The sequence below is a fragment of the Carassius auratus genome, chromosome 6 (assembly GCF_003368295.1).
Source record: "Carassius auratus strain Wakin chromosome 6, ASM336829v1, whole genome shotgun sequence".
In the NCBI taxonomy this organism is placed as follows: Eukaryota; Metazoa; Chordata; class Actinopteri; order Cypriniformes; family Cyprinidae; genus Carassius; species Carassius auratus.
The window spans coordinates 26,889,524-26,914,077 of record NC_039248.1 but is presented as its reverse complement, the minus strand read 5'-3'; the positions used below and the strand labels follow the sequence as shown (position 1 = coordinate 26,914,077).

The 24,554-nt window shown below is 34.9% G+C and overlaps 2 protein-coding genes across 2 annotated transcripts; one reads left to right on the top strand and one right to left on the bottom strand.

Annotated features, from left to right (window-relative positions):
- Positions 1-505: 505 nt before the first annotated feature.
- On the bottom strand, positions 506-24,554 carry LOC113105075 (protein RTF2 homolog). The gene is made up of 9 exons (XM_026266181.1): positions 24,386-24,554; positions 23,534-23,628; positions 22,853-22,946; positions 20,639-20,778; positions 18,632-18,710; positions 5,285-5,398; positions 4,948-4,999; positions 2,387-2,461; positions 506-1,361 (listed from the first exon to the last, which is right to left on the bottom strand). The coding sequence occupies exons 1-9, from the start codon at positions 24,452-24,454 to the stop codon at positions 1,162-1,164; spliced, it is 918 nt and encodes a 305-aa protein (XP_026121966.1). The 5' UTR covers positions 24,455-24,554; the 3' UTR covers positions 506-1,161.
- LOC113105074 (beta-1,3-galactosyl-O-glycosyl-glycoprotein beta-1,6-N-acetylglucosaminyltransferase 7-like) lies at positions 7,345-14,752 on the top strand. The gene is made up of 4 exons (XM_026266180.1): positions 7,345-8,579; positions 11,941-12,927; positions 13,090-13,185; positions 13,975-14,752. Exons 2-4 carry the CDS (start codon positions 11,976-11,978, stop codon positions 14,220-14,222), a joined length of 1,296 nt encoding a protein of 431 aa, XP_026121965.1. The 5' UTR covers positions 7,345-8,579; positions 11,941-11,975; the 3' UTR covers positions 14,223-14,752.

The window sequence follows — 24,554 nt, the reverse complement described above, 5'->3', positions numbered from 1 at the left end:
CAAACATCATTAATTGACCATTTCCCCCTACAGCTAGTTTCCTCTTAGTATTAATAAGAGTGTAATGAAAACGTACCCGCCAGTCCAGCCTCTCCAGCAGCGACATCTGCTTCAGCTGTTCGGTCCCGCTGTGAAGCAGCGAATGCTCTCATCAGCCGCGCTCGCGACGCTCATACACCTGGATGCGCAGGGCACGCAGCGCGCATGCGCAAACTCTCGGAACACCTGAAAGGGAGCCGCAGCATTCCTATCGGTGAGGATGATTAGTCATCGCTCCAGCTCTGTGGAACAGCACACTATTGCACAACGGCGCTTTCATTTTAATTAAGTTTTTAAGTAAAATAATTACGATTAACAAGGAATAGCTTCCTTAGCTGGCATTTCATGTTCCACAGAACATGTTGCATAAAATTCTGCAACCTTGAGTGATACAATTCATTAAGTTTGAGCATGCTATATTTCAAGCTTTCTCACGCACTCAGGAATTAAGACACATACCTGAAAATGTAGAATCTGGATTTTATTTATGCACCTGTGGGGAACTGCAAAAAGCCAAGAAACAGACAACTACATCAGATCTCATGCTGTTTGACTGCGGCGGCGCTTATTCTTAGACATATACTGCCACCCTGTGGTCAAAAACAGTATTGAGGGTCTTCACTGACAAATTGACCGAAACAACGCACGATTTCTCCCAGATCTGACCTTTATTGTTCACAAAAAAAAAAATAAAAAAAAAAATTTTTAAAAGTACAATACATAACTGTAACTAGTAGGTTATTTGTGTGATACCGTAAGAAGAAACGCTCAGCATGTGTTTATGCTCTTGAGGAGGAAAACATAGTTATCGGTCTTTAAGATTTTTACTGGAATACATTTCATGTTTAATCCTGAATTAAAGTAGTTTAAAACAAGATGCTGCATCAAAGCACAATCCAGTCAAAAAATGTTAATAGAAAAGACATTTGACACTCAAGCCAACATGGGTTTACTAGATATAAACACTTAAGCATGCAACTAAATTAAGATAATTATTAAGGAAAATAAAATGCAATGGTGAAAAAAGAAATCTGCTTAAAACAATGCATCAATCCATCAGTCAAAATGTTGCTCCTACAAAAACTGGCCACTAGAGAGCGAGCTTCACTAAGAAGAGCACACTCAGAAGTGGTAAGGTGTGTGTGTGACCCAGTTGGACGTCTGGTCTTTGGTACGTTTGGCTGAGCTGTGGGAGGTGAAGAGTGACTTGTAGGTCTCAGATTTGTCCTTCATTTCCTGGATGGATCTCTTACTGCCAGCGATGGGTCCCGCGGGGGCCTTTAACATCTTAGAGCACTCGCCGGATGTGGACGGTCCCGGAGCTGAGTGGGGAAAAAGACAAGAATAGCTTGAGTTATTGAACTAACAAATGCATGAATTTTTCTGTGGCGGACTGAACTTTAACATCCATTCTTAAAGGAAAAGTTCAACCTTTTGGATGGCCTGAGATGAGCACATTTTCAGAAAACTTATGTACCGTGTGACCTTTATTCATAATTCCTAATCTTATTTTAAAAGTCTTTCTAGATGATATTCTATAAACTTTCCATGCGCATACAGGCTGACAGATATAACAGCGGTCTCTTTTTGAGGACAAGACAACAGAGAAGCATGACATACATGTCCCTAAATGACATGACCACTTCATTTGTATAGTAGGGATAATTCATTTGTTTGTTAATATCCCGTGAGGCTTGCACAGATTCAGTCAGGACACCACACTTTAAGAAAATTAGAATAAATGTAGTACCACTCAGAAGTTAAGGGTGATTTTTTTTTCCAAAAAAGGATGCATTCAATTGATCAAAAGAGACCGTAAAGACATTTCAAATACATTAAAATACATTTAAAACAAATTCTGTTCTTCAAAGAATCCTGGAATAAAAATATCACAGTTTCCACAAAAACATGAAGCAGCACAAATGTTTTCAACACTGATAATAAACAGAATTTTCTAACACTGAAGCCTGTGCCGGAGTTGCACAACATAACATGAGTTCATTTACTCTGCTGCCATCTACTGTCAAGATAAATAAAATGAATGCATACTAACATGAACTGCTTTCAGCATACTGCATTGTATGTATCCTGCCTACTGTGGTTACCAGTATGCAGTGATAACGGTTTCACATGACCTCACCATGTTGCATAATATCAGAAATTAATGCGGCAACATATTTATTTTGAAGTTGAAATTGCATCAGATTTCTAGAGAGGGAGTGATGAAATGCATCATATCTACAGACTCCACATTTGTGAAACCAACACTGATCTGCATGTGCTTTTCACACATATTTCCATTAAACATGTAAATCTAGCCCTTCTGTACTCTGGCATGCTGGGATACCTGAATCACCGCAGCTTCCACTGCTGCCTTCTCCGTTCAGTGATGTAGACTGAGTCTCTGAGGTGTCACAGCTTCCTGTCGTCACAAGAGAAAAGAAAAACAATATTTGGTATTTGTACTAGTTTAATAAATTACTACAGTTAGTTGTTCAACCGCTATTAGGAAGTTCAAACCAGAGCTAGTTTTTATTAATGTTAAATTACTTTTCATTTGTATTTTATTTTGTTTACATTTGTAATGTTTTAGTAGTTTGTATAAATAAATAAATATACACACATATCAAATTATGTTTTCTGAGAATATGTGAGATTAGAGGTTAAGCTGACTGACATTAAATAAACCAAAAATAAAATTTTCATAACTAAATCAATATTTGTGTAGTCACGCTGTGACGTTTAAAAAAAGTATTTGCCACAATGCATGAGCGAAAGCATCTTCTCTGAAAGCATCTAAGATTACGGATAATTCGTTTCATTCCAATTTTAATTGAATTTGTATCTGTGGCAGTGTGTTTTGTCATAGTTTTGATGACCTCAGATGATTTATGATTATCTCACGGATAATCATGTTAACGTTACTTTACCCCGATCCATACTGAAAGATAAAAAACTTCACTGAATATTGACTTTTGTCCTACATTGATAACTCCCGTCCCAGTCATTTTTTACACAAAGTTTAACCTTTATTCCTCACATACTTGGTAATAAAGATGAAAGGAATGTCATGGGTTCAATAAAAGTTTACCACAGACCTCATTTAACCCCTCGTTCAGTTTATTAAAAACTCTACTTGCAATGAAGGTCTATGGGCATATTTTCATTCTTTAAGATGCCCTGTTCTTGTAACTTACACAAAAGTAGACTTTTATCACAAGCGTTATATTTGTCATGCATGCATTTGCCATTATCTTGAGTTTTTTTTTTTTTTTTACTTTTTAGTTAATTATAATCTAACGCTGTTCGACATATAAATCAATGTCCTTGCAGTGAGAACACTGATAAAGTTCTACTGTGTCATTATATGTGTTAACATGAGACTAGTGTGATTGAATTTCTTACTGAGCTCGTTTTTCGTTTGGGGGCAAAAGGAAGTTTCGAAAAGGCTGAGCGATGGTTTACTGTTTCCGAACTTTCCAACACCCCCGCGTTGCTGGAGGCTTTTGCTTTTAGGCTATTGTAAACCCTTTAAATTTGCTTATTGAAAGAACAGCAGCATCTTTACTCGTTCTTTTCATGGCTTTGGAAAACTTGTCTCGGATGTCTCTCTACGTTGCTTTTTGCATAACTCTGAGTCGTCGACACCAAGTTTCGTTGCAATTTCTGGGAAATTAAATGCATTCTCTGAAGTCTCTCTGCGAGTGATCGAACAGGTGCGGATATATTCGTGCCAGCTCAGCTATTGGCCACTCCAGTGTGTTCGTGTTGCTAGTGACTAGAAGATGTTGTTTTATGCTCGGACCTCCGTTGAATGAGAAACAAACCGAAGAAAAGAAAAAAGAATTGCACGTCAAAGAAGGTGGAGTTTCAGAACAAACCCACCGATTGCGTAATCATAACGGACCAATGGAAGCTCAAAGGTGTTTAGGAGCCAAAACAAACTCCTCAGAAAGTTTGCTTTGGCTAGCTGTTTCAATCTGAAGAACAACAAACTTTGTTTGGGCCTGATTTTGTTCGAAATGACGTCACATCAGTTCGTTTTTTGATTTCGTTTTAAGTGTATCAGGGCCTTGAATCTTTCAACAGAGGTGTCTTGATGATGCAATGCCGGTAAGCCAGAAAACCACATACTACTTTCACAAAATGTGTGCAAAAGAACAGGGGCTGATTACATAAAAAAAAAAAAAAAAAAAAAAATCCACCCACGAGAATTAAGACTGTGAGACAAATCTTAACATTCTTCTATCTAGTACAGTCTCCTAATCTCACTCCTTATCACAACTCAACATCTCAAAAAATGAACTTAGATTTAAAGTAGAACAGAAGTGGATGGGAACTGCTGTTTAACAGCTTTAAAAAAAAAAGTGAATAAGAAAAACTGCATCCTAAAAGTAGCTCATATGACTTGTGCACCTATTCTAAGTCTTACAAAACCAAATAAATCATATATATTTAGTTATGAAAAAGCACTGAATTTTTAAATCTTGTAAAAAGAAAATGAGATTTACAATATGAAAACAATCGATAGTGTATAAATAATAGTAAAATATTAAATATAGCATTTATGTTTCAATATCAGTCTTAACATTGCATTGCTCATTATTTTACATCACAGACAGATTGTGATATGCTGCGAAAAAGGTTTGATAGCTCTAGTGAAGCGCTGATGTTATCAGCGGACAGTGAAAAAGTATTCATACTTTAACAGGAAACACAATCTCAAAAGTGATCTAATCACATTTCACATGAAAAGAAAGAAAGGAAATAGGGCATAAGAGAGAGTAAATGATCCCTAACTTTAATTTCTGCGTCTACAACTCCTTTGCTGGTTATTTGTACAATATATTCTACACACTTATCAGAAACGTTAATGTGATTTATAATGCAAACGGCATGTTACAGTACCTGTTGATTCCAGTGACTTGGAGACTTTAGTATCTCTGCTCTTCTTAGATTTCTGCATAAAATAAAATAAAAGCCTAACATGAAAAGTGTTCTTAAAAATTTCTAAAATCAAATGGAGAAAAAAAAAACACACACAACAACACACAACAAAAAAAACATGGATGTGAAAGCAGTTTTTCCTAATTCGGTTATGTTCAGGGTGTATTTTCATTTCTTCATCTCTTACAAATTACATTAAGATAATTAATTTGCTTTTACTGGCAATTTTTCATTGTAGCTTCCACCAAGCACATCCCAAAAACCACTGCAATTCTATATCAGCAAGGCATTGCTTTACTTTTGCACTTTTAGCCTTTAATCGGTGCTCCTCCATGGCCTTCTGTAGCTTCTCCACCTCATCCTTAGACCCATTCAGCATCACAAGGTTGTCTTCTTGGAAAGGATCTCCACACTTAAAAAAAAAAAAAAAGAAGAAGAAGAACATGAATATTAATTAATAAAAAAATAATAATCACAAGCTGGAGAACTGGTAATATGTCACTAAACAGGTCATAAAGCAGGTATGACAGCTTTGCCTGGAAAGCAGAAAAATATTGCAATGATGACGAAGTTACTCGAAAGCCAAACGCAGACACAATGACACAGGCATTCAGCAGCTGCTATTGTCTTGCACACGAGCTGCACTGGCACACACAAGAGCGCTAATCTCTCTCACTCATCTGCAAACACACGGGCCGCCAGCTCTCGGGCTCACTACAGGTCAGCTGCTTTCTGTCTCTGCACTCAGGTCAGGAAAAAACAAGGAGCTAATGCATCTGGAATTGTATTTATCTGGAAAGCAAGCATCTGAAGAAAAGAACAGGAGGTGGAGCGAGCAATCAGAGATGAAGATTATGAAGGTAAAGCTGGAGAGTGAATCTACTAAACAAACAAAACTACACCTGGTCGATGCTTTAAAGTCAACATAAAAATAAAACCTTAATACACCATCCTGCTCTAACTGTGCACAATTTCCTCAATGCACATTTCTGGAGAGTAAAAAATAATTTTGCAATACAACTGTAACATTTCGGTCTTGTTTCTAAACAGCTACTTTAGACGGACTGCTAAAGTAGCCATTTTTAAAGCTTGACACTCTTTGTTTACATTCAAAATGCAAATGGCTAAACAACTAAATAATTACAGAATCTAAATGTTAAGAATTAATTTAAGAATTAAATCACAAACTAACTCTCCACTGTGCTTTATGTGTATAAAAGCCATTAATTAAAGGGGTCAAATGATGCGATTTCAAGTTTTCCTTTCTCTTTGGAGTGTTATAAGCTCTTGGTGCATGGAGAAGATCTGTAAAGTTGCAAGGACTAAAGTCTCAAATCCAAACAGATATTCTTTATATCTATATCTTAATAGTTAAGACCCTAAAACGGCTCGTTCTAACACGCCTCCACATCTATGTCACAATGTGGGAAGATTTGCATAACACCGGCCACATGTTCATGCAAAGTAAGAAGGCATAACGCAATGCAACATGTAATAAGACAGTGGAAGTCATTATAATCGGTATTTATGTCACCACTGGATGCAACAAATGCTTGGTTTGTAATGGGTTTTACTGGTTTTGTCTTGTCGTGCCGGGACACATGTCCTCACAGTTTGGTGAGGGGCGTAACACTTCTGTGATATGCTTGAGGCATTCGTCCAATCACAACACACTGGATAGCTGAGCACACCTCACTTTTCAGACCGATGAGCTTTGTAAAAAATCACTTGTTTCAGAAGGCGGGTCCATAAAGGAGAAAAACAATAATGTACAATATGTGGAAAATTGTGTTTTTTGAACACATTTCATTACACCAAATACACAAACTAATTTTCTTTTTAGTACCGTCATATGACCCCTTTTAGACCATTATAACTGCTTTAGTCAACTGTAAACCTGAAACCATATTAAATAACTAACCATAACCATTAACTCTCTTAAAACACATTCTAGATCTCATTGTGCACAATTCCCTTTTAATATTTTTAATATAAAATTAAGTATAAACTTTTTTTCTTTTTACTGAGCTTTGATATTTAAGCTTGACAGTCCTTGCTAATTTAAAATACAAATGATTAAAATAAATGTCTAAATGACAGAATTTTATTTTATGCATGAGTAATTATAATACTCAAAATTAAATTATAAAAAATTCTATTTACTTTAATGCACATTCGTAATCCTATTGTGCAAGATTTCCTCAATGCTAATTATTCCAAATGTCCTTGTTCGCAGTCTGAATGGAAATAATAAAAATTTTATGACTAAATTACAAAAATTTTTATTTTTATGAAAGATAACAACTATTTGTTCAAGTAATTATGAAAATCAAAATGGAATTTAATTTTACTTCCTGATCCGATTGCGCACAACTTCCTTGATGCACATTATTGCAAATTAAAAAAGCACTTTTGCTATAAAAATTTACATCACACAGATAAATATAAGGACTGTTAAAATAGCAATGTTTCTGTTATATTTGAAGCTTGCCTATCCTTGTTCACATTCAAATGCAAAATGATCAAATTATCATTTTTATGCATGAAGACAACTTTTTGTTTAAGACTAAACCAATTAGTAACTAATTACTAAAAGTTACATAATTTCAACAAGCATTTTTTTTTTTATTTTTTTTACAAAAATTGACAATTTTGGCCAGTTATTAAAGCTACTATATATGGACTGTAAAAGTAGCTATTTAAGCTTTGTTATTTTTGAAGCTTTACAGTTCTTATTAAAATCCAAAATGCAATTGAAAGTGAATAAATGACAGAATAGTAAATTTTATGCATGACAACTTCTACTTGTTTAAAACTGAACCAATTAATAACTAATTCCCACATTCCTGATCTCATTGTGCACAATTTCTTCAATCCATATTATTCCAAATTTAAAAAGCATTTCTGCAAACAAATGTAAAATGATTTCCTGTTATTTATACAAGGCTACTATATATGGACTGTAAAGTACTTTTCATTTTGTTGATGTTGTTAATTTTGAAGCTTGACCTTTCACAATCAAAATGCAAGTAAAAGAACTAACCTAATTATAAAAGAATTAGCAAGCATACATTTATAAATTCGAGCAACTAACTCCCCACTGCCTGTATGAAAGGCTTTCAGGACCAATAAATCCGCTTTAGTCGACAGTAAACCTGAAACCATATAATATATTAAACCAGTTCAGCTGAATACAACAGGTTACAGAACTGGTTCGACGTGCTAAAAATGAAAAGCCATGCTTGATGACAATACGATTAGGAAAAGAGGTACAAATTACCGCAAGGGCTGGGTCGACCGTTTTTCACCTCTCCACGCTCCTCCTCATGTCCTCTCATAGGGAGGGTTACTGAGCAGCCAAACCCAGTCGCGGGAGGACCGTTCTCACACAGCGTCATCATAACAACAACAACAGGCTGACACCCAGAGCACTTTCACTCTCTCACAGAAACAGATGCACTGATAGCAAGCGCTCCGCAGCGGTTTCTGCTCACAGAGGAGCGTTTTAGAAAGAGGTCATGTGGATGTAAGCGCGTTTGTGAATGTTTAATCCCATTTTCTATTTAAGGAGAGGAAACGGCTTGAGCTGAAAGGTAAGCACACTTTGACTCATGCATTATTGGCCTGTGTCTAATGCACTTGATGTTTATGCTTCAGAAAACCAAAACGTGTAGGGGAGAGCTTGTAAAGAGGGTTTATTTTGCCTTTTAACTGCAAAAAAATCTAATGCATCATGTATAAAGGCTGGTTATACTGTCAAAGTCAAAATAAAAACAAACCTCTATCAGCACATTTTTTTTTGTGATATCAATCTGTTACTCTTGAAGCATGAGGTTTGATTGTTCACTCGTTATTTTAGCAGGTGTTTTAGTTCATTTGTTATCTTACAACTACTGAGACATTAGGAAAATTAATCACCTTTCGATACAGAAACCATGTAACGGCACAGAGATTGTCTGAAAGCATATGTATTAAAGTTCAGGATGTGATTAATATATAGTTTTGTGTTTGATAACTAACACAACTTTAGATCTGAAATGAGTTTAACGTTCACGTGCTTTTTAAACACTTTCAAAATCAATCAACAGTCAAGACCTTCTAGACTTCAAAACTCTATACATGTGCGTTACACTTGATTTCATTTTACTGTTCAATTTATGCTTGATGTAAAAGTTTCCACTTAAGTAGTTGCGCAAGTTTTCTTTGGTAAATGGTTTGTTTGCCCGAGCAAAGGCCAGACTACTGTTCTCACAATTCTCCTATAACCATTCATGATGATGCAATTCCTAATTAAGTTATCAGCTAAAAGGGAAGTACACAATGTGTCAGGTTGGATTCTTCCTGTTTTCACTATAATCAGTATAATACAGCCATCTGTTACAGTCACCGGTTACTCAAAAAACAACTTGAATTTAGTCAAGAAGTGAACTTTAGATGACTTTAATAATCCAAAATGTTATTAATAATATCAAAACTCATGGTGTTCTCATTTTGAAAATTCGATTTCTTAAACATGACATTGATGAGGCATTTCAACAGAAATGCATTTGCTTTCTATCTAAAGCATTAAGCAAAACCACAGCATCCTGTCATATTGATCTATCTACTTGCACCGCTCGCATCGCATGTAACAAAAGAACTGATGAAAATAACGAAAATCAAATGCCAAAAACACACAATAAAATAAATATTATTAAGAAGAACTATAATAGTCTTCCAACAATAGTAACATAATACTGTGGAGATGCAGTATAATGCTTTAAAAGCATAAATATACTAAGAAAAATCTAATCTTTTTAAACTGTTTTATCAAAACATTTTACTAATAAATTAAGTATACTCAAAATCATTTCGTACCCCCATTTTTGATTCTTTTTTTTTCTGTTGCAAAACACTGTACATTAAACCAACAAAAATTAAACCAATTAAATCACACGAAATGGCATATTATATCTTTAGTTCTATCAGTCATAGCTTCTAAAAAACCATTATGTCAAACAGTGCTGTATTCCATTAAGTAGTTCTTAAAATTACATCACACCATTTTTAACAATCTTCTGGATGTCTTTAAACTAGAATTGATTTGATAGCGGTATCTTAAACTGGAGATAAAGTGTAATCTGTCACATACTGTACATGATGCTGATAGAACGGCGTGTGCTTTTCAATCTTTAAGGTGACAATGGAAAATGTCAGCGTGTTTTATAAACCCCTGAGGGTTAATTAAACCACTTGTTAAACTGATATCTAAAACTCATTTGTGTCCAACAACCGGGACCTCCAGCAGTGAACCTAGCTAGCTCTCTGGGGTGCTATTAAAAGGAAACCCAAGGGTTGCTGCGCTTAAAAAAAGTGACACAACAGTTAGATCCAGGTGGGAAAAGACTTTTGTCCCCTCATAGAGATGTGAAGGCAATCGGCGTTTCTGTCAAGGGTATGATAGGGGACCGCACAATTATGCGTCATTATGAGAGTAAGCAAATGCTCTTGAGTAATGAAAACGCCCGTTGAAAAATACGTTTGTCCATGGAAGTAATGATATGACCAATTCTGTCCATGACTTCACAACACAGCTGAGACGGAGCCACCCAAAACATACGCTCATGTAGTTACATGATTCATCTTAATGTCATTGATCAAAAAATAAATACAATTATTTTTAACTATTTTAAACATCTAGACGTGTAAATGGGTTTAGCTAAAAGAAGATAATAAACCAAACTTTTATGACACTCACTACTAGTTAATGTTAATTTCTTAAGTGTACATTTTTCGAAATTTATATTTCCACAACATCTAAAAGCTGAATAAATAAGCTTTCCATTAATGTATGTTTAATAGGATTGGAAAATATTTGGCTGAGATACAATTATCTGAAAATCTAAAATCTGAGGGTGGAAAAAAAAAAAAAATGCTGAGAAAATCCCCTTTAAAGTTATTCAAATGAATTCTTAGCAATGCATATTACTAATCAAAAATTACGTTTTGATATATTTATGGTAGGACATTTACAAAATATCTTCATGGAGCATGAACTTTACTTAATATCCTAATGATTTTTGGCATAAAAGAAAAATTGTTAATTTTGACCCATACAATGTTTTTTTGGCTACTGCTACAAATATACCCCAGAGACTTAAGACTACTTTTGTGCTCCAGGGTCACTTATAATAGTAACTTGTCAAGCTGTAAATAAACAAAATACAATGTATTTTAAATGAAAATGATGCAATGATGGATTAACATTAAGAAATGCTGTAGAAAAAAAATGTTGTATGTTACTAGTCAATATGTAATGCATTAACTAATGTTAACGATTAATGTGAAGTGTTACACTTAACGTCTAACTAATGATTATGTGATGCCGATTACCACAAAAATTATTTTGACTTGGGTAAAAGTGGGAAAGTCAAGTATATATTTGTTCAAAGTACCACAATTCTTTAGTAAAATGTGTATAATTTAAGCTAAAAACTCAAACATTTTATTTTCTTTTTGAAAGAAATAAATACTTTCATTCAGCAAGGATGGATTCAATTCATCAAAACATCCAATAAAGAAATTTATAAATGTAACTAAAGATTTCTATCAAAAAAATGCTGAGAAATAAAATGCATCACTGTTTTCATCATTGATAATAATCAGAAAAGTTTCTTAAGCAGCAAATCAGCATATTAGAATGATTTCTTGTGACACTAACACACATAGGAAACAGTTCTTTCAAATTATAATATTTCATAAAATTACTGTCATTGTCACTGTATTTCTAATCAAATAAATGCAGACTTGATGAACAGAAGATACTTCTCTTTTATTAACAGGATTAACAAACTGTTATGCCAGAAGTTTATGGTTTCTGTGCTTATTTAATGATTAACAGAAAGGGGAATGTAATATCTGAGCACTTCACTTTGTATTGGCAATTTCCTCTTATTATTTTCTGCTCCACTTCAGGAGGTCTGTAGCTGCTTTTCAGATGCTGGACTATTATGGTCCAGCTTGAGAACACCAAGTGCAGTTTTCTCTTCTGCCTTGGAGTCTGCATCCTAATATGTTCTGCCATCTACCTGAAAGCCAAGATACCAAACACCCCAGTTCCTTCAACGGAATTGAGCAGACAAACCACGCCAGCTCCCAAAAGCTGTGACATACTACCACCTGCAACTCCCGGGTTTACATGGCAGCGAAAAGACTGTAAGAAAATCAGCTATGAGACCAAACAGGACGCAAACTGCACCCTTTTGCAGTCAGATCTGCACTTTATCATGGCGCCACTGAGCAAAGAAGAAGAAGACTTCCCTTTGGCTTTCATAATCACCATCCACAAAGAGCTGGAAACATTTGTGCGGCTACTGAGAGCCATTTATGCGCCACAGAATGTGTACTGCATCCACATAGACGCTAAAGCACCGGAAGAATACAAGACGAGCGTCCGAAACCTAGCTGGGTGCTTCCCAAATGTCTTTGTGGCATCCATTAACGAAAAAGTGACTTACGCTGGCTTCTCCCGTCTGCAGGCTGATATCAACTGCATGAATGACTTGGTTAAGTCTCCAACAAAATGGAAAAGAGTTATAAATCTGTGCGGCCAGGACTTCCCAATCCAGACCAACCTGGAGCTAGTCCGATACATGCAAGGACCCGAATGGAAAGACAGGAACATGACGCCAGGAATCAAGCAGCCACCCACTATGAAGCACAGGACTGAGTTTCAGTACGAGGAGGTAAAAGGCACCCATGTTGCACCAAAAGGCAAGGGTCAAAAGAAGGATCCGCCTCCTCACAACCTGACAATGTACTTCGGGACTGCCTATTACTCCTTAACAAGACCGTTTGTGGAGTTTGTCCTCAACGACAAGGTGCCTAAAGACTTGCTGGAGTGGTCTAGAGACACCTTCAGCCCTGATGAGCATTACTGGGTGACGCTGAACCACATGAAAGGTAAGTCAGACGGCAATAATCATGAGTGTGTTTGCTCTAAAATGCAATGTTGACTCAGTTCCAGTCAGTGATTAAGCAAGATAACCGAAATATTGATAACAGAAAACTGCTTAGAAGCATGTGGTCTTCCAATCATGAAATTGGTCTTGCGTGTTTACTCAGAAGCACCTGGCAGTTACGTAGAAGGCGAATGGGAAGGTAACGTCCGTGCAATCAAATGGAGGGACCAAGAAGGTACAGCACACCAGGGCTGTAAAGGTACGCGAATGTCAAGCGAACACCTTTTACTCCGACATAGACATAATTTGTATTTTATTTTTATTTACACAGGATACGGTTTTATCCAAAGCGATTTGTCACAGAATCAACGATATTTCTAGTATACAATGCCATGTTTATCCATGGTTTCTGCAGGTTTTATGAAGGCAAATGTAATTGTTTTGTTAACCTTTTTAAGACAAAGTAAAGAAAATGTAATCGAATAGAACACAATACATCATAAAGGTCTGTAAAAGTGAATGTCTTGAATAAGCAACACATTTTATATTGTGTAATTTCACAAGTGACATCTGCTAAAGGGCTGAGAAAAATCCATGAGAAAAAGTTTTCATACCCCACTTTCAGGGCTGTGCGTGGGCGTTTTTCAAGTCTAAACTCAGAATAACTCAGAACACAAGTCTGAACATGCTCAGTTTGCATCTCAAGTAAATATCTTGATTTAAGGCTTAAGATATGTGTGTTGGAAAACAAAACAAAAATGCAGTGAATGCAACATTTAATGGAATGACTTTACAAATTTACGTTTTTTTTTTCTCCTCTGATTATTTCCTTTTAGGCCTTAATTAGGAATTAAGACTTTTTAAAGTCCCAAAGAAACCCTGTTATAGGAAAGCTTGATATTGCATTTATTTAAGACCAAGCCAACTGAGGCTTTTGCACAGTCATTATAATATTAGATCTCCCAAACAACAGGCTGTATTTTCATGTAAACATAAGACAGCAATCTTGTGTCTATGGATACCAAAACCATTGTGTTTGTTTCTACAGGACAATACATCAGGGATATCTGCGTTTACGGGATTGGTGACTTACCGTGGCTTATTGAAAGAGAGAGCATGTTTGCGAATAAATTTGAGACCGCAAACTTCCCAGAAGCCCTAGATTGTCTAGAACTGTGGCACCGACATAAAATTCTCAAGCAGGCTACGGTTCCCGTTCAACCATCATGGCGTCTCACCACAGAGGTTGAAGTCATCAACAGCACACTCATTTTAAAACCAGGGGACTGTTTTTGAGCAAACACCAACAAAAACCTAACTGGAACATTTTCTGCTTTACGGTGCAAATGCGGTCACTGTGGTCAATGTGCGTCAATATGCACGCCCCATGGCAATGCAGCTCGTGATGTGTATACATGTTGAAAACGTGATGAGTAATATAACTGTTGTGCTGTTAAAAGTAATAGTCATTTATATTTATTTTTATTTATTAACTGTTGCATAATGCACTGTTTAAAGTGGATAAATAATAAAGAAAGGTATAAAAATCCGAGGCGAAATCCAACAAACACTTATTACAATCAAAGGACATTATACTGTGATATATACGGTAACTGAGTAAAAAGTTTGAAAATACTGTAATTTTTGACTTACAAAGCCAATCATTAGTCAAGAGATTAGTGAGCATCATTACGGCATGCCACTGTAATACTTTCATACTGTAAGGCGCATTTTACTAATTATGTACACATTAACATCTGCTCAAGTCAATTTGGTTTTCAACATGGATTTCAGCGTTGTTTATATTGTTCAATCTTTGTGCTTCATTTTTTGTTGAATTTTTTTTGATTAAATTGATAAAAACCCAGCCGAACACATAAACCACTTTTGTTTCCACTGTGGTTTTAATAAATGTGAGTGGGTCTTTAGCAACTTGGTTAAATAAAATATTGTCTTTTTTTTGGGTGGGGACGCTGACAAAATAACTTAATATAGACATTAACACTTAAATCACGACCACTAATAGACATTTAGTCAAACATATCACCACAAATTGGTACTACAGTTGATGATATATACTGCCATGTGTCATTCATTTACAATACAGACATAAATTATTTCTCAATTCATATTTTTTGAGGAGAGATGTGCTGATACTTTATTAAACATTCTGACTTTATGATCATTTTCACCTGGTGGATAGAAAGCAGGTGGGTAAGTACGACTCCCAAGTCTCCTAAGATATCTGTATTTGCTTAAATGCTTTTACATAAATTAAAAAGCTTAACCCCTTAACTGTCACTCAAATTTTTGAACATTGACTTTGTAGTGCACGATTCAAACTTAAATATTTATAATTCATGAATGAAAATATTTTGTAATATGATATTGATGTACCATTTACATGGAAATGCAATGTCTGATTTTAAAATGGGTTTTAAAAGATGAATTTTGAGATTTTAAGTTTTCAGTCGATATATAACTTCTGATGATTTCTAAAATGTTATAGAGAAAAAGGCAACAAAGAAGTCTCAAAACTCCAGTTATAATTTAGATTTTTGAGGGTGCACTCTTGTCATAAATTAATCAATTACTTTTCCTACATAATTTTAAGCAAAAAACACTGGTAAAATATATATTTGGGAGTCTTAGACCTTTCCAACGATATATAGTTTGTCAAGATTAGATTAGATTTAATTGTAATATAATGAAGTAAATGTAGGCGTCCCACAGAGTGGACGGGTGACAGTTAACAGGTTAATGTATGAAATCAGAAATGAAATAAAATGAAAATTTGGGTGAGAAGAAAAACATGCCACTGAAGCATAACTTTATTTATTTCAGCCCAAGGTCCTCAACTGCGTTCTGCTCTAAGTGATACTACTACAACAACAAAAAAGGTTTAAGCCATTCGATCTGGTCAGCTTTCCCTGGAGACAGAATGAAAAATGCCTATTCAAAACCTAGACACATGTAACGCAATACATAACCACAGGTTATGATTAACAGCACCAGGAATAGTTAAAAATTTGCTTGGAAATAAAAAACCCTCCGAGATTTATATTCTATATTCAAATACAGCTGAATGTTTGTCGAGGCACAGCATGCTATGCAGCGATCTGACATGTTTATGCCAGTTTGGAGAAGAGATGGACAGCAGGATGCAGTTTCCCTATTTCCGCCATAATGCTTGGATTAATTGAGACATATGCCACAGAGAAACGGCAGCTAGCTGAGCCTGAAACCAATTAGACCGAGGCAAGGGACTGGGAGGTCAATGATTCACTACTGAGAGGGAAAGACAAGACGCGGTCATTAGCCACGCTCCAACTCCATCCAATCACAAACGTAAACACAGAAAGAGCACACATTACAAGAAACCTGACAAATCACCTGGACACAGAAAAACACAAGCAGAACTGCTGGCTATTGATCTCAGAGCTTATCTTCATCTGTGATGATAACACACTGTCCACATCCGCATTTGAAACTGTCAAACTAGATATATGTGAGAGACTTGAGGGTGAAATCGTGGTTCACACTTAGAAAACCAACATTTCTGCAATAAACACATAAAAGTGTGTTACAGTATACTGTCAATACTGTCAAAGAGGTCATCTTGGTAACACTCCCAAACAGAAAGTACAGCTTTAATAGAAAAATCTGCTTTTTAAAAAAAAATTTTTGTTCCATTAATATATATTAACTAGGGATGCACCGAAATTTTGGCCACCGAAAATTTTCGGCCGAAAATGGCTTTTTCGGTTTTCGGCCGATAGACTTTTATCACCGAAACAACACGGCCGAAATGTTGTGATGACGCAAACAGAAAGCGCGACCTGCACGTGCACCTGCATAGCTTAGACCACGAGCTCCACGCGACATTCACTTAACACCAGTGAGAACACTCTCTCTTCTTATTCCTTTATTCGCAGCACTAAAGCGTCTCCTAACAAAGAGATTAAGACGGACCACGAAGTAAAAACAAAGAAAAGTACCGTCTAATAGAGTCTGTTAGCACACGTCTCACTGAGATCTTTTCGGATCCTCTGCACTTCGCGAATGTGCTTGATCCGCGTTATAAAACCATTACTTGGATGCGGAAATAAGGCAGCGCGCACGAGAAATGATCCAGGCCGCGCTGGATGCAGAGAACCCGCGTGGAGACGGAGAAGCGCCAAGTGCAGGAGACAGATCAGAGCGCAGAAAAAAAGACTGGTCTCTGCACCAGATGAGGGGCATGCACCATCGTTGTCTGATATTTTCAGTGGAATTCTACAAGAAAGTGCCTCAAATAATAATAATACGGTGGCTATTTTGTTCTTAGGCTACTATATATATATATATATATATATATATATATATATATACACACAATATACACACACACACACACACACACACACACACAAACATATATACATACATAATATCAGATTGTAGCCATAATTATGCTACATTTTCTGCTAGATTTCTGCTTTAATTTGATAAAAATGTTCATTTATGCCTTGGCCCTATTTAAATACACTCTTTCAAATATTTCTCAAATGTCAGGCAGATGACAAGCTCAACTGCTCAACAGCTAGATGGTTAACTGTCTGAAGTCCCCATCCCCAGAAGTGACAACCCTCTTGCCTATACTGGAGAAGTGATGCACTTTCTAGTCCTACAGAGAACAATTTCAAATGCACTTCACATAAATGCACTTTGTTTTTATGAGAGAACTGTTCATTTTAAAACCTTTCTGCAGGCCAGTAGGCCTGTACATTATTATTAAATATACACATGAGTGGGATACATTTTTGGTTTGAATTTTATTTTATACTGTGCATTGTTGCAATGTGCTTAATAAATATTTGCATCATTTGTAATTATGTATTTTTATGTTTTTTTTTTTAAATAAGTTATGTAATTGTAATTATCTTTGAAACTTTAATATTAATTTATGCAATTGCAATGTCTTAATTTTAGTAAAGTTAGTACACGGTCATAGCAATAAATGCAATGGTACTAATAATTGGCATAATTTCTTTCGGTGTTTCGGTTTCGGTTTTCGGCCTTGGTTTTCTCTTTTTCGGTTTTCGGTATCGGCCAAGAATTTTCATTTCGGTGCATCCCTAATATTAACATATGCCACTCAAACACTTGGAATATTTTTTTTATTTTTTTCTATGTTTTTGAATCATAAATACAGTAAAAAAAAAAAAAAATTAATTATATATATATATATATATATATATATATATATATGTGTGTGTGTGTGTGTGTGTGTGTGTGTGTGTGTGTGTATTATAGTAATTTGTTTTATTAAACATTGCTGTTTTCTATTGTAAATGATAAAAAAAAGTATATATAATATATTTTTGTGGTGCAAATTAGGCAATTTCTTTTATGCTTGTTCAGGCTGTGCATGTGCATTAGCATAAACAAATTATAAACAAAACAGCCTTTATGAAAAACTGCACGCTAAATGAAAACGCATTAAGATCTATTGAAAACCATTATCTTTGACCTTTGATCAACATTTAACTAAGATTATGTATGTGGACAATTTCCATAAAGTAAACAATGAATTACATAATGCCTCTGGTCATTTATGGTCTAAGGTTTCAGGAACATTAGAAACATACAGCTGCTTTAATAATAAAGCGCCTATGCAAAGGCAAAAGGAAGAGATCGATAACAGGTAAAGATTCAAAACCTACCTTGTGGCAGATTTCAGTCTTCACCTCTTTGAGCGCTCGTTCGGAGAAAACACACCCACAGGTCTGCAGGTATAAAAACCTCAAGACAGACAGAACAACACTGTGATTACAAACACAAAAAGCATCTCGTGGAAACAGGAAAATATCAAGAGGGATTTAACAATATGATAAAACCAATACATATTTTCCACCTGGCAGCTTTAAACTTTAAGGGAGCATCTTATAGGGTTTTTCTGTAGTTATCACATTGACATTTTTACTGTGTTGGACTATATATATGAATAGAAAATCCAGTTACATCAATATACAGCAGCCACTTTTGTCACATTTTATAATGTTATTAGATCAAATATTGAACAATGTGACATCAATATAAGAATTATATTAAATATATATAAATAGCTTTTATTATAATAATTTACAACTACATATACATTGTTACAATTCAATGTTTGTTCATGTTAGTTATTAATGCATAACTTATGATTTTAAAAATGTGTTTGTAAATACCGAAATCAGCGTCAATTAATGTAGTTAACTATTGACAAACTAAACCTTAGTGCAAAATGTAATCAAGTTAGTTTATAAAGAAAAAAACTAACAGAACTGGATTTAGATTACATTCTTTTGTTTATGATATTTTCATCATAATCTAAACTAACAATAAATTATTTGTAATGCATTTATTAATATAGCAGTTTAATTTAAATTTCTACAAACCAATACATTTATTATTTCAAGTAATAAATGCCATAGAATATGATCACTGTTATGATAACTAATGCATTAACTAATGAGCAATCTGTATGCAAACTATATCTTTTTTGTCTATGCAGAAACATGTACTGCCCAAAAACTAATTGGAAGTCTACAAAGCAAAACGTGAATGTGAAGAAAAATGATTAAAAATAAAAAATAAAAACAGTAAGAAAAAGTAGTTAAAGTAAGTAAAAGATGTTATACATCCTGATCAGGTGATTTTTTTTTTTTATATAGTGACAAAAAGAATAAGGGATGCAACGATACCATTTTTTCTGATCCGATACTGAAAATTCAGAGTATCTGCCGATACCGATCCAATCCGATACAGCGCAGGTTTTTTTATCAATGTAGAATTTCTATACTTCTCTTTGTTGACCTGATCATTAATCACAATCTACTACATATACACAACTTCATTTGTATTAAAAAGAACAAATAAAAAAATATATGATCATAAACTGTGTCAAAAATACTATTATAAACTAGGTTAGTGGATAATTCAGTAGCAAAAGATACTCTAGATTGTAGAAAAATCTAGGGTGCACAATAATTTTATAAAATCTACTGAAATATTTTATTTACAAATAAAAATGAATAAGTCTAAAATCTGGTAAAATGTAACACATTGCTCTCTTATTGTTGTGAAATACAGTCATGTAAGAACAAGTATATACATCTAGAAATCTAAAAGGTTTTTTATTTTTTTTAAATGTATGTATAGCACAGTACTAAAGGCAACCACGTGTGATAGAAAGGACAGAACAAGAAAGAACAGCTCTTGTGCCTTTCGTGGGGCTCAACACCAATAACACAGTATAGTATACGCACAATATCGGATTTGGATCGATCTCGCTTCACCGATACTCGATCCAGAGAAAATACAAGTATCGGAGCCGATACCGATCCCGAGTATCGTATCGATGCATCCCTACAAAAAATGCACCCAAATTACCACCAACCAATGAATTATACTACATTTTCAGAGTATAAAACTTCTCTTTTGTGTGAAGCATGTCTTTTAGGCACCAATAGGTTTGCTGTGTTTTTTTAAACAAGTTTCCTGAACACTGAATGTCTTTGAGCAGAATCCACACATTAGCGAAGAGCTTTCTTCAAGTTGATTCTTTACATTACACTGAGATGGAAGGAAGTATAACAACACCACACACTTCTTCTTTGAAGTATGATTCAGTGTTGTGGTTGAAGTCAAAAGTGGTGCATGAGCTTAAAAGGCTGTGGTCTTACTTGTGTTTTCCGTTCATCTCCAGACCAACCACAGGGCAGATGAACATAGCACAGTGCATGTCTTCATAACGGTCCCCTTTAATGTTGTGTCTCTCACCCTCCCACGCTGGGTTATCTGTCAGATTCAGCTCCTTCACGTCCTGTCGAACACACCAGGATTATTAGAACTAAAAACATTTGAAAAGTTGTTATATAAACATTAACTAAGCCTTTTTTCATCTTGCTGTAAAGGCAACATTTAAGGTGTACTAAAAAAAAGCTACAACTGAAATTGAAAGACAGTTGATGTTAAATTCACAAAAGTGATTTTATATGCATCGAAACCTTAATAAATGCAAGTAAAATTTATACTTTAATGATTCAAATAACCTTCAAATATCAAAATATGGGATCATAGTACATTTAATGATATTTTACATGACTTGTAGCTGACAAATGGGATCTGAATGATGCTGATAAAGATCTGTGATGATTTAACATTACAATTGATTAGGGTTTAGGCTGCAGTGTGATCCTTAATAAAATATATTAAATATAAAATACTGTTACAATGAAAGACATTTATTTTAGTGGGTGCCTTCTGTAAATCACTGTAAATATATAAAATAAAACATTTAATTAAACAGTGCATATTTAAAAAAAAAATCAAATCTAAGACATTAACATTTTAATTAAACAGTGCAGATTTAAAAAAAAAAAAATCTAAAAGACATTAAAAATGTAATTAAACAGTGCAGATTTAAAAAAAATCAAATCTAAAAGACATTAACAATTTAATTAAACAGTGCATATAAAAAAAAATATCAAATCTAAAAGACATAAAATATAATAATAATAATTCAAAGCATTAACAAAAACTATGACAGTATCTCAGTGACTACATTTATATGTGTACCGATACATACAGACGGTTGGTCTGGAAACGCCCAGTCACGTGATGTGAATTTAGCCCGTGGGGGAAAACATTGCCTTGGCACCAATTGAAATACACAATCATGCCAAATAGTTGCTGTGTCGTTTTCTGTACCTCCAATAAACTAACAAATTATGAATTAAAGTTCTACATCCTTCCTGATAAACATACAGAACCGGAAAGGATGACAAAATACAAGCAATAAGTTGTCAGGATGATAAAGGGAAGTTGTGGAATCCAAAGACTAAGCATGTGTGTGTGTGTGTGTGTGTGTGTGTGTGTGTGTGCAGTCTACCTTTCATCACAGGCAGGCTACGTTAACATTGTGTTTATTATAACGTTATCAAAACTGTGTAAGGTTGTTTCAGAAAGTGGCATGCATATATAATTAGCCTTATTATTCTACCTGAAGCAAAACTATGTAACGTTAGCCTAATGTCGAACATAAACTCGCATGAAAACACGTCTGCTAAGAGGTGTAGTCTACGTGATACCACTAGAAAAGACCAAGGATTTCCGTATACCCACTTAAAAAAAAGTGTGAGGACAAGTAACAACTTGGTTTTGTGTCTGAACTTTTACACTTTCATGCATAAATTCACACCATCTGTGTTTGCAAAGCAACACGTATAGAATCGCGGAAACCAGTCACAAATGGACCTGGCTATATAAAACAGAACGTCACGACATATGGCTATTTTTGAATGAATACATCTACAGTACGGCTGTAAAATGTCAAATATCGAATATCAAATATCGATATGGACTAGTGTATATGATAGTTCATCGTTTAGCTGACTACGTCTTGTATTATTATTATTATTATTATTTTTTATTTTTTCTAAAATCCTGTCAAACGTGCAAAAACTACTAACTACTACTAAATATTGTAGAAACATAATTTTCTGTAAAGTTGCTTTGTAACGATTTGTATTGTAAAAAGCGTTATACAAATAAACTTGAATTGAATTGAATATGAATATTAAAGTTAAAAGAGACCAGAATTGTTCCACGCATCTCTGGGAATGAGCGCTCAATATGAGCATTTTTGTCATTCAAATTCACACGATGTTCGCTGTGTTTTCCCCCACGCCGACTCCGCCCCCAACTATGACTAGATGCCGACTGTATGTATAATGTGATTATTTCCAATAATCAGAAGACTTAAATGCAGTTAGATATTTACATGACATAAGAAAACATTTTCTCTCACATTTACAGCCAGTTTTTTTTTTTTTTTCTCACTCGGCATACAGCATATATTTAAACATGATTACGATCATTTGTCTGTGTTTACTGACCTTGAGGCTACGGATGTGTGCAACAACCTCGGTGTTCGGCCTCTCCGCTGATTTATCCAACAAGTACTCAATGATCGCATCTTTATTATACAGTCTGGTGGAAGAAAAATCATTTTTAAGCAGATACTGCAAAATTCACCCTTGGCTTCACTTTATATTAATACTATAGTAACACTATTTTGGCAGAAATATTGTAGATGCATGCTAAATAATTCAGGGACTATGGGGATATTTATTTTTAATACAGAAAACAAATCTGAATTCTTCACAATGCATCACCAGTAAGTATCAGCAGAATGGATTTTAATATTTAAAAATATGCTCACCAGAGCTGCGATTTCAAAACACTCGTCGGTCGCTAAAAGACGCTTATTCAAAAATAATTCAAATTCTATTGAAAACTGTGGAGCGTTTTCGTGAGGATCCATGCATGGCGGTTAGTCTGATCTTATTTCAGATACCACAGTTAAACACTGGTCGGCTGTTATGCAATAATAATGGTGAATCTTTAGAACAGGGCTTATGTAAAGCAGAAAGTCATTGTCGGTCGAAATAAAGGTCCATCTGACAATAATTATGCTGCACTGATCCTTCTTATCATATGTTCACTTACTAAATAAATAAAAAACAGCTGCTTTAGCTAGCTGAAAGCAAAAACATAAATATAATTGAATCCCGTACCTGCCCAGCTCACAGGCGACTATGGGCCGCTTCAGCTTCTCTTGACTCAATGCACAATATCTCCATTTGGCAGCAAGTTCTGCGTTTTTATCAACCTGTGAAACAAAAACGTTCAGATTTATGAACCACAGCAATAAATGTCCGGATTATGAGGGTCCTACAAAAAATAGTTAGCGTATTCAGTAACTGCTGTAAATACAAATATGAAATGCATGCACAAAAAGCCTTAATACAGTTTTAATAAATGGCTGTTATGAAGCTAAAAAAGCTACACCGATCCCAAAGATTATAAATATGATATTTTATTAATATTATATTTAACATTAAATATATTTGAGTTTTGTGTGTGTGTGTGTGTGTGTGCGCGTAACATTTATTTGCATATTCATAAACCCTCACAAAGGGGTTTCAAGGGTTTATGAATATGCAAATTAATCAAATCATAATAGTTCAATATTTAGGTCATAACGCTCACACAACGTGACACTGTAATACAGTATTAAAATGGTGATACTTTAAAAACATGGCATGGTACTGAAATTCATGAACTATGATATAAACACCATTTACATTATCATGGTAACAGTTAATAGTATAGTGTACGTTACGTTACTATGTAAACACCATGGTTTATGAATTTCAGTAACGTTACAAAGGGTGTATTTCCAAGTACTGCAGTGTGTTTATGTCCAGACAATAAAGGTTTATTTAAAACACATTGAACCATTCTTGGTTTATTGAAATTCTACAGAGGTTGAAAAAAAACTCACGAGCTAATGACATGCTAAGACGCTACACGCTAATTTGATAAGGTTTATGACAATAATCTAGAGTTTAGCGCGACTTCTTTACCTTTTCAACCTTTTTCGGTCCTTTAACCAGTTCGTGTCTTTTAGGAATGGTTCCACCGTCGCATCCCATGGTGGAAATACGAGAACTTGAGAGAATCTGAGAGAACTTGAGCTGAAGCTAAACGGCAGAACTGTAAACAGCAAAGAACGTCACTGAAGAGCGTCAGCTG

Bases quoted from the DNA above. Each gene is read 5' to 3' on its own strand.
- LOC113105074 (XM_026266180.1), top strand. From the start codon at position 11,976: ATGGTCCAGCTTGAGAACACCAAGTGCAGTTTTCTCTTCTGCCTTGGA. The intron at 12,928-13,089 runs GTAAGTCAGACG...GTGTTTACTCAG, and splicing joins GACGCTGAACCACATGAAAG to AAGCACCTGGCAGTTACGTA. The intron at 13,186-13,974 runs GTACGCGAATGT...TTGTTTCTACAG, and splicing joins AGCACACCAGGGCTGTAAAG to GACAATACATCAGGGATATC.
- LOC113105075 (XM_026266181.1), bottom strand. From the start codon at position 24,454: ATGGGATGCGACGGTGGAACCATTCCTAAAAGACACGAACTGGTTAAA. The intron at 5,000-5,284 runs GTAAAGCAATGC...TATTTTATGCAG, and splicing joins TAAAGGCTAAAAGTGCAAAA to AAATCTAAGAAGAGCAGAGA. The intron at 2,462-4,947 runs GTACTGTAACAT...TTGTGACGACAG, and splicing joins CAAGTCACTGGAATCAACAG to GAAGCTGTGACACCTCAGAG.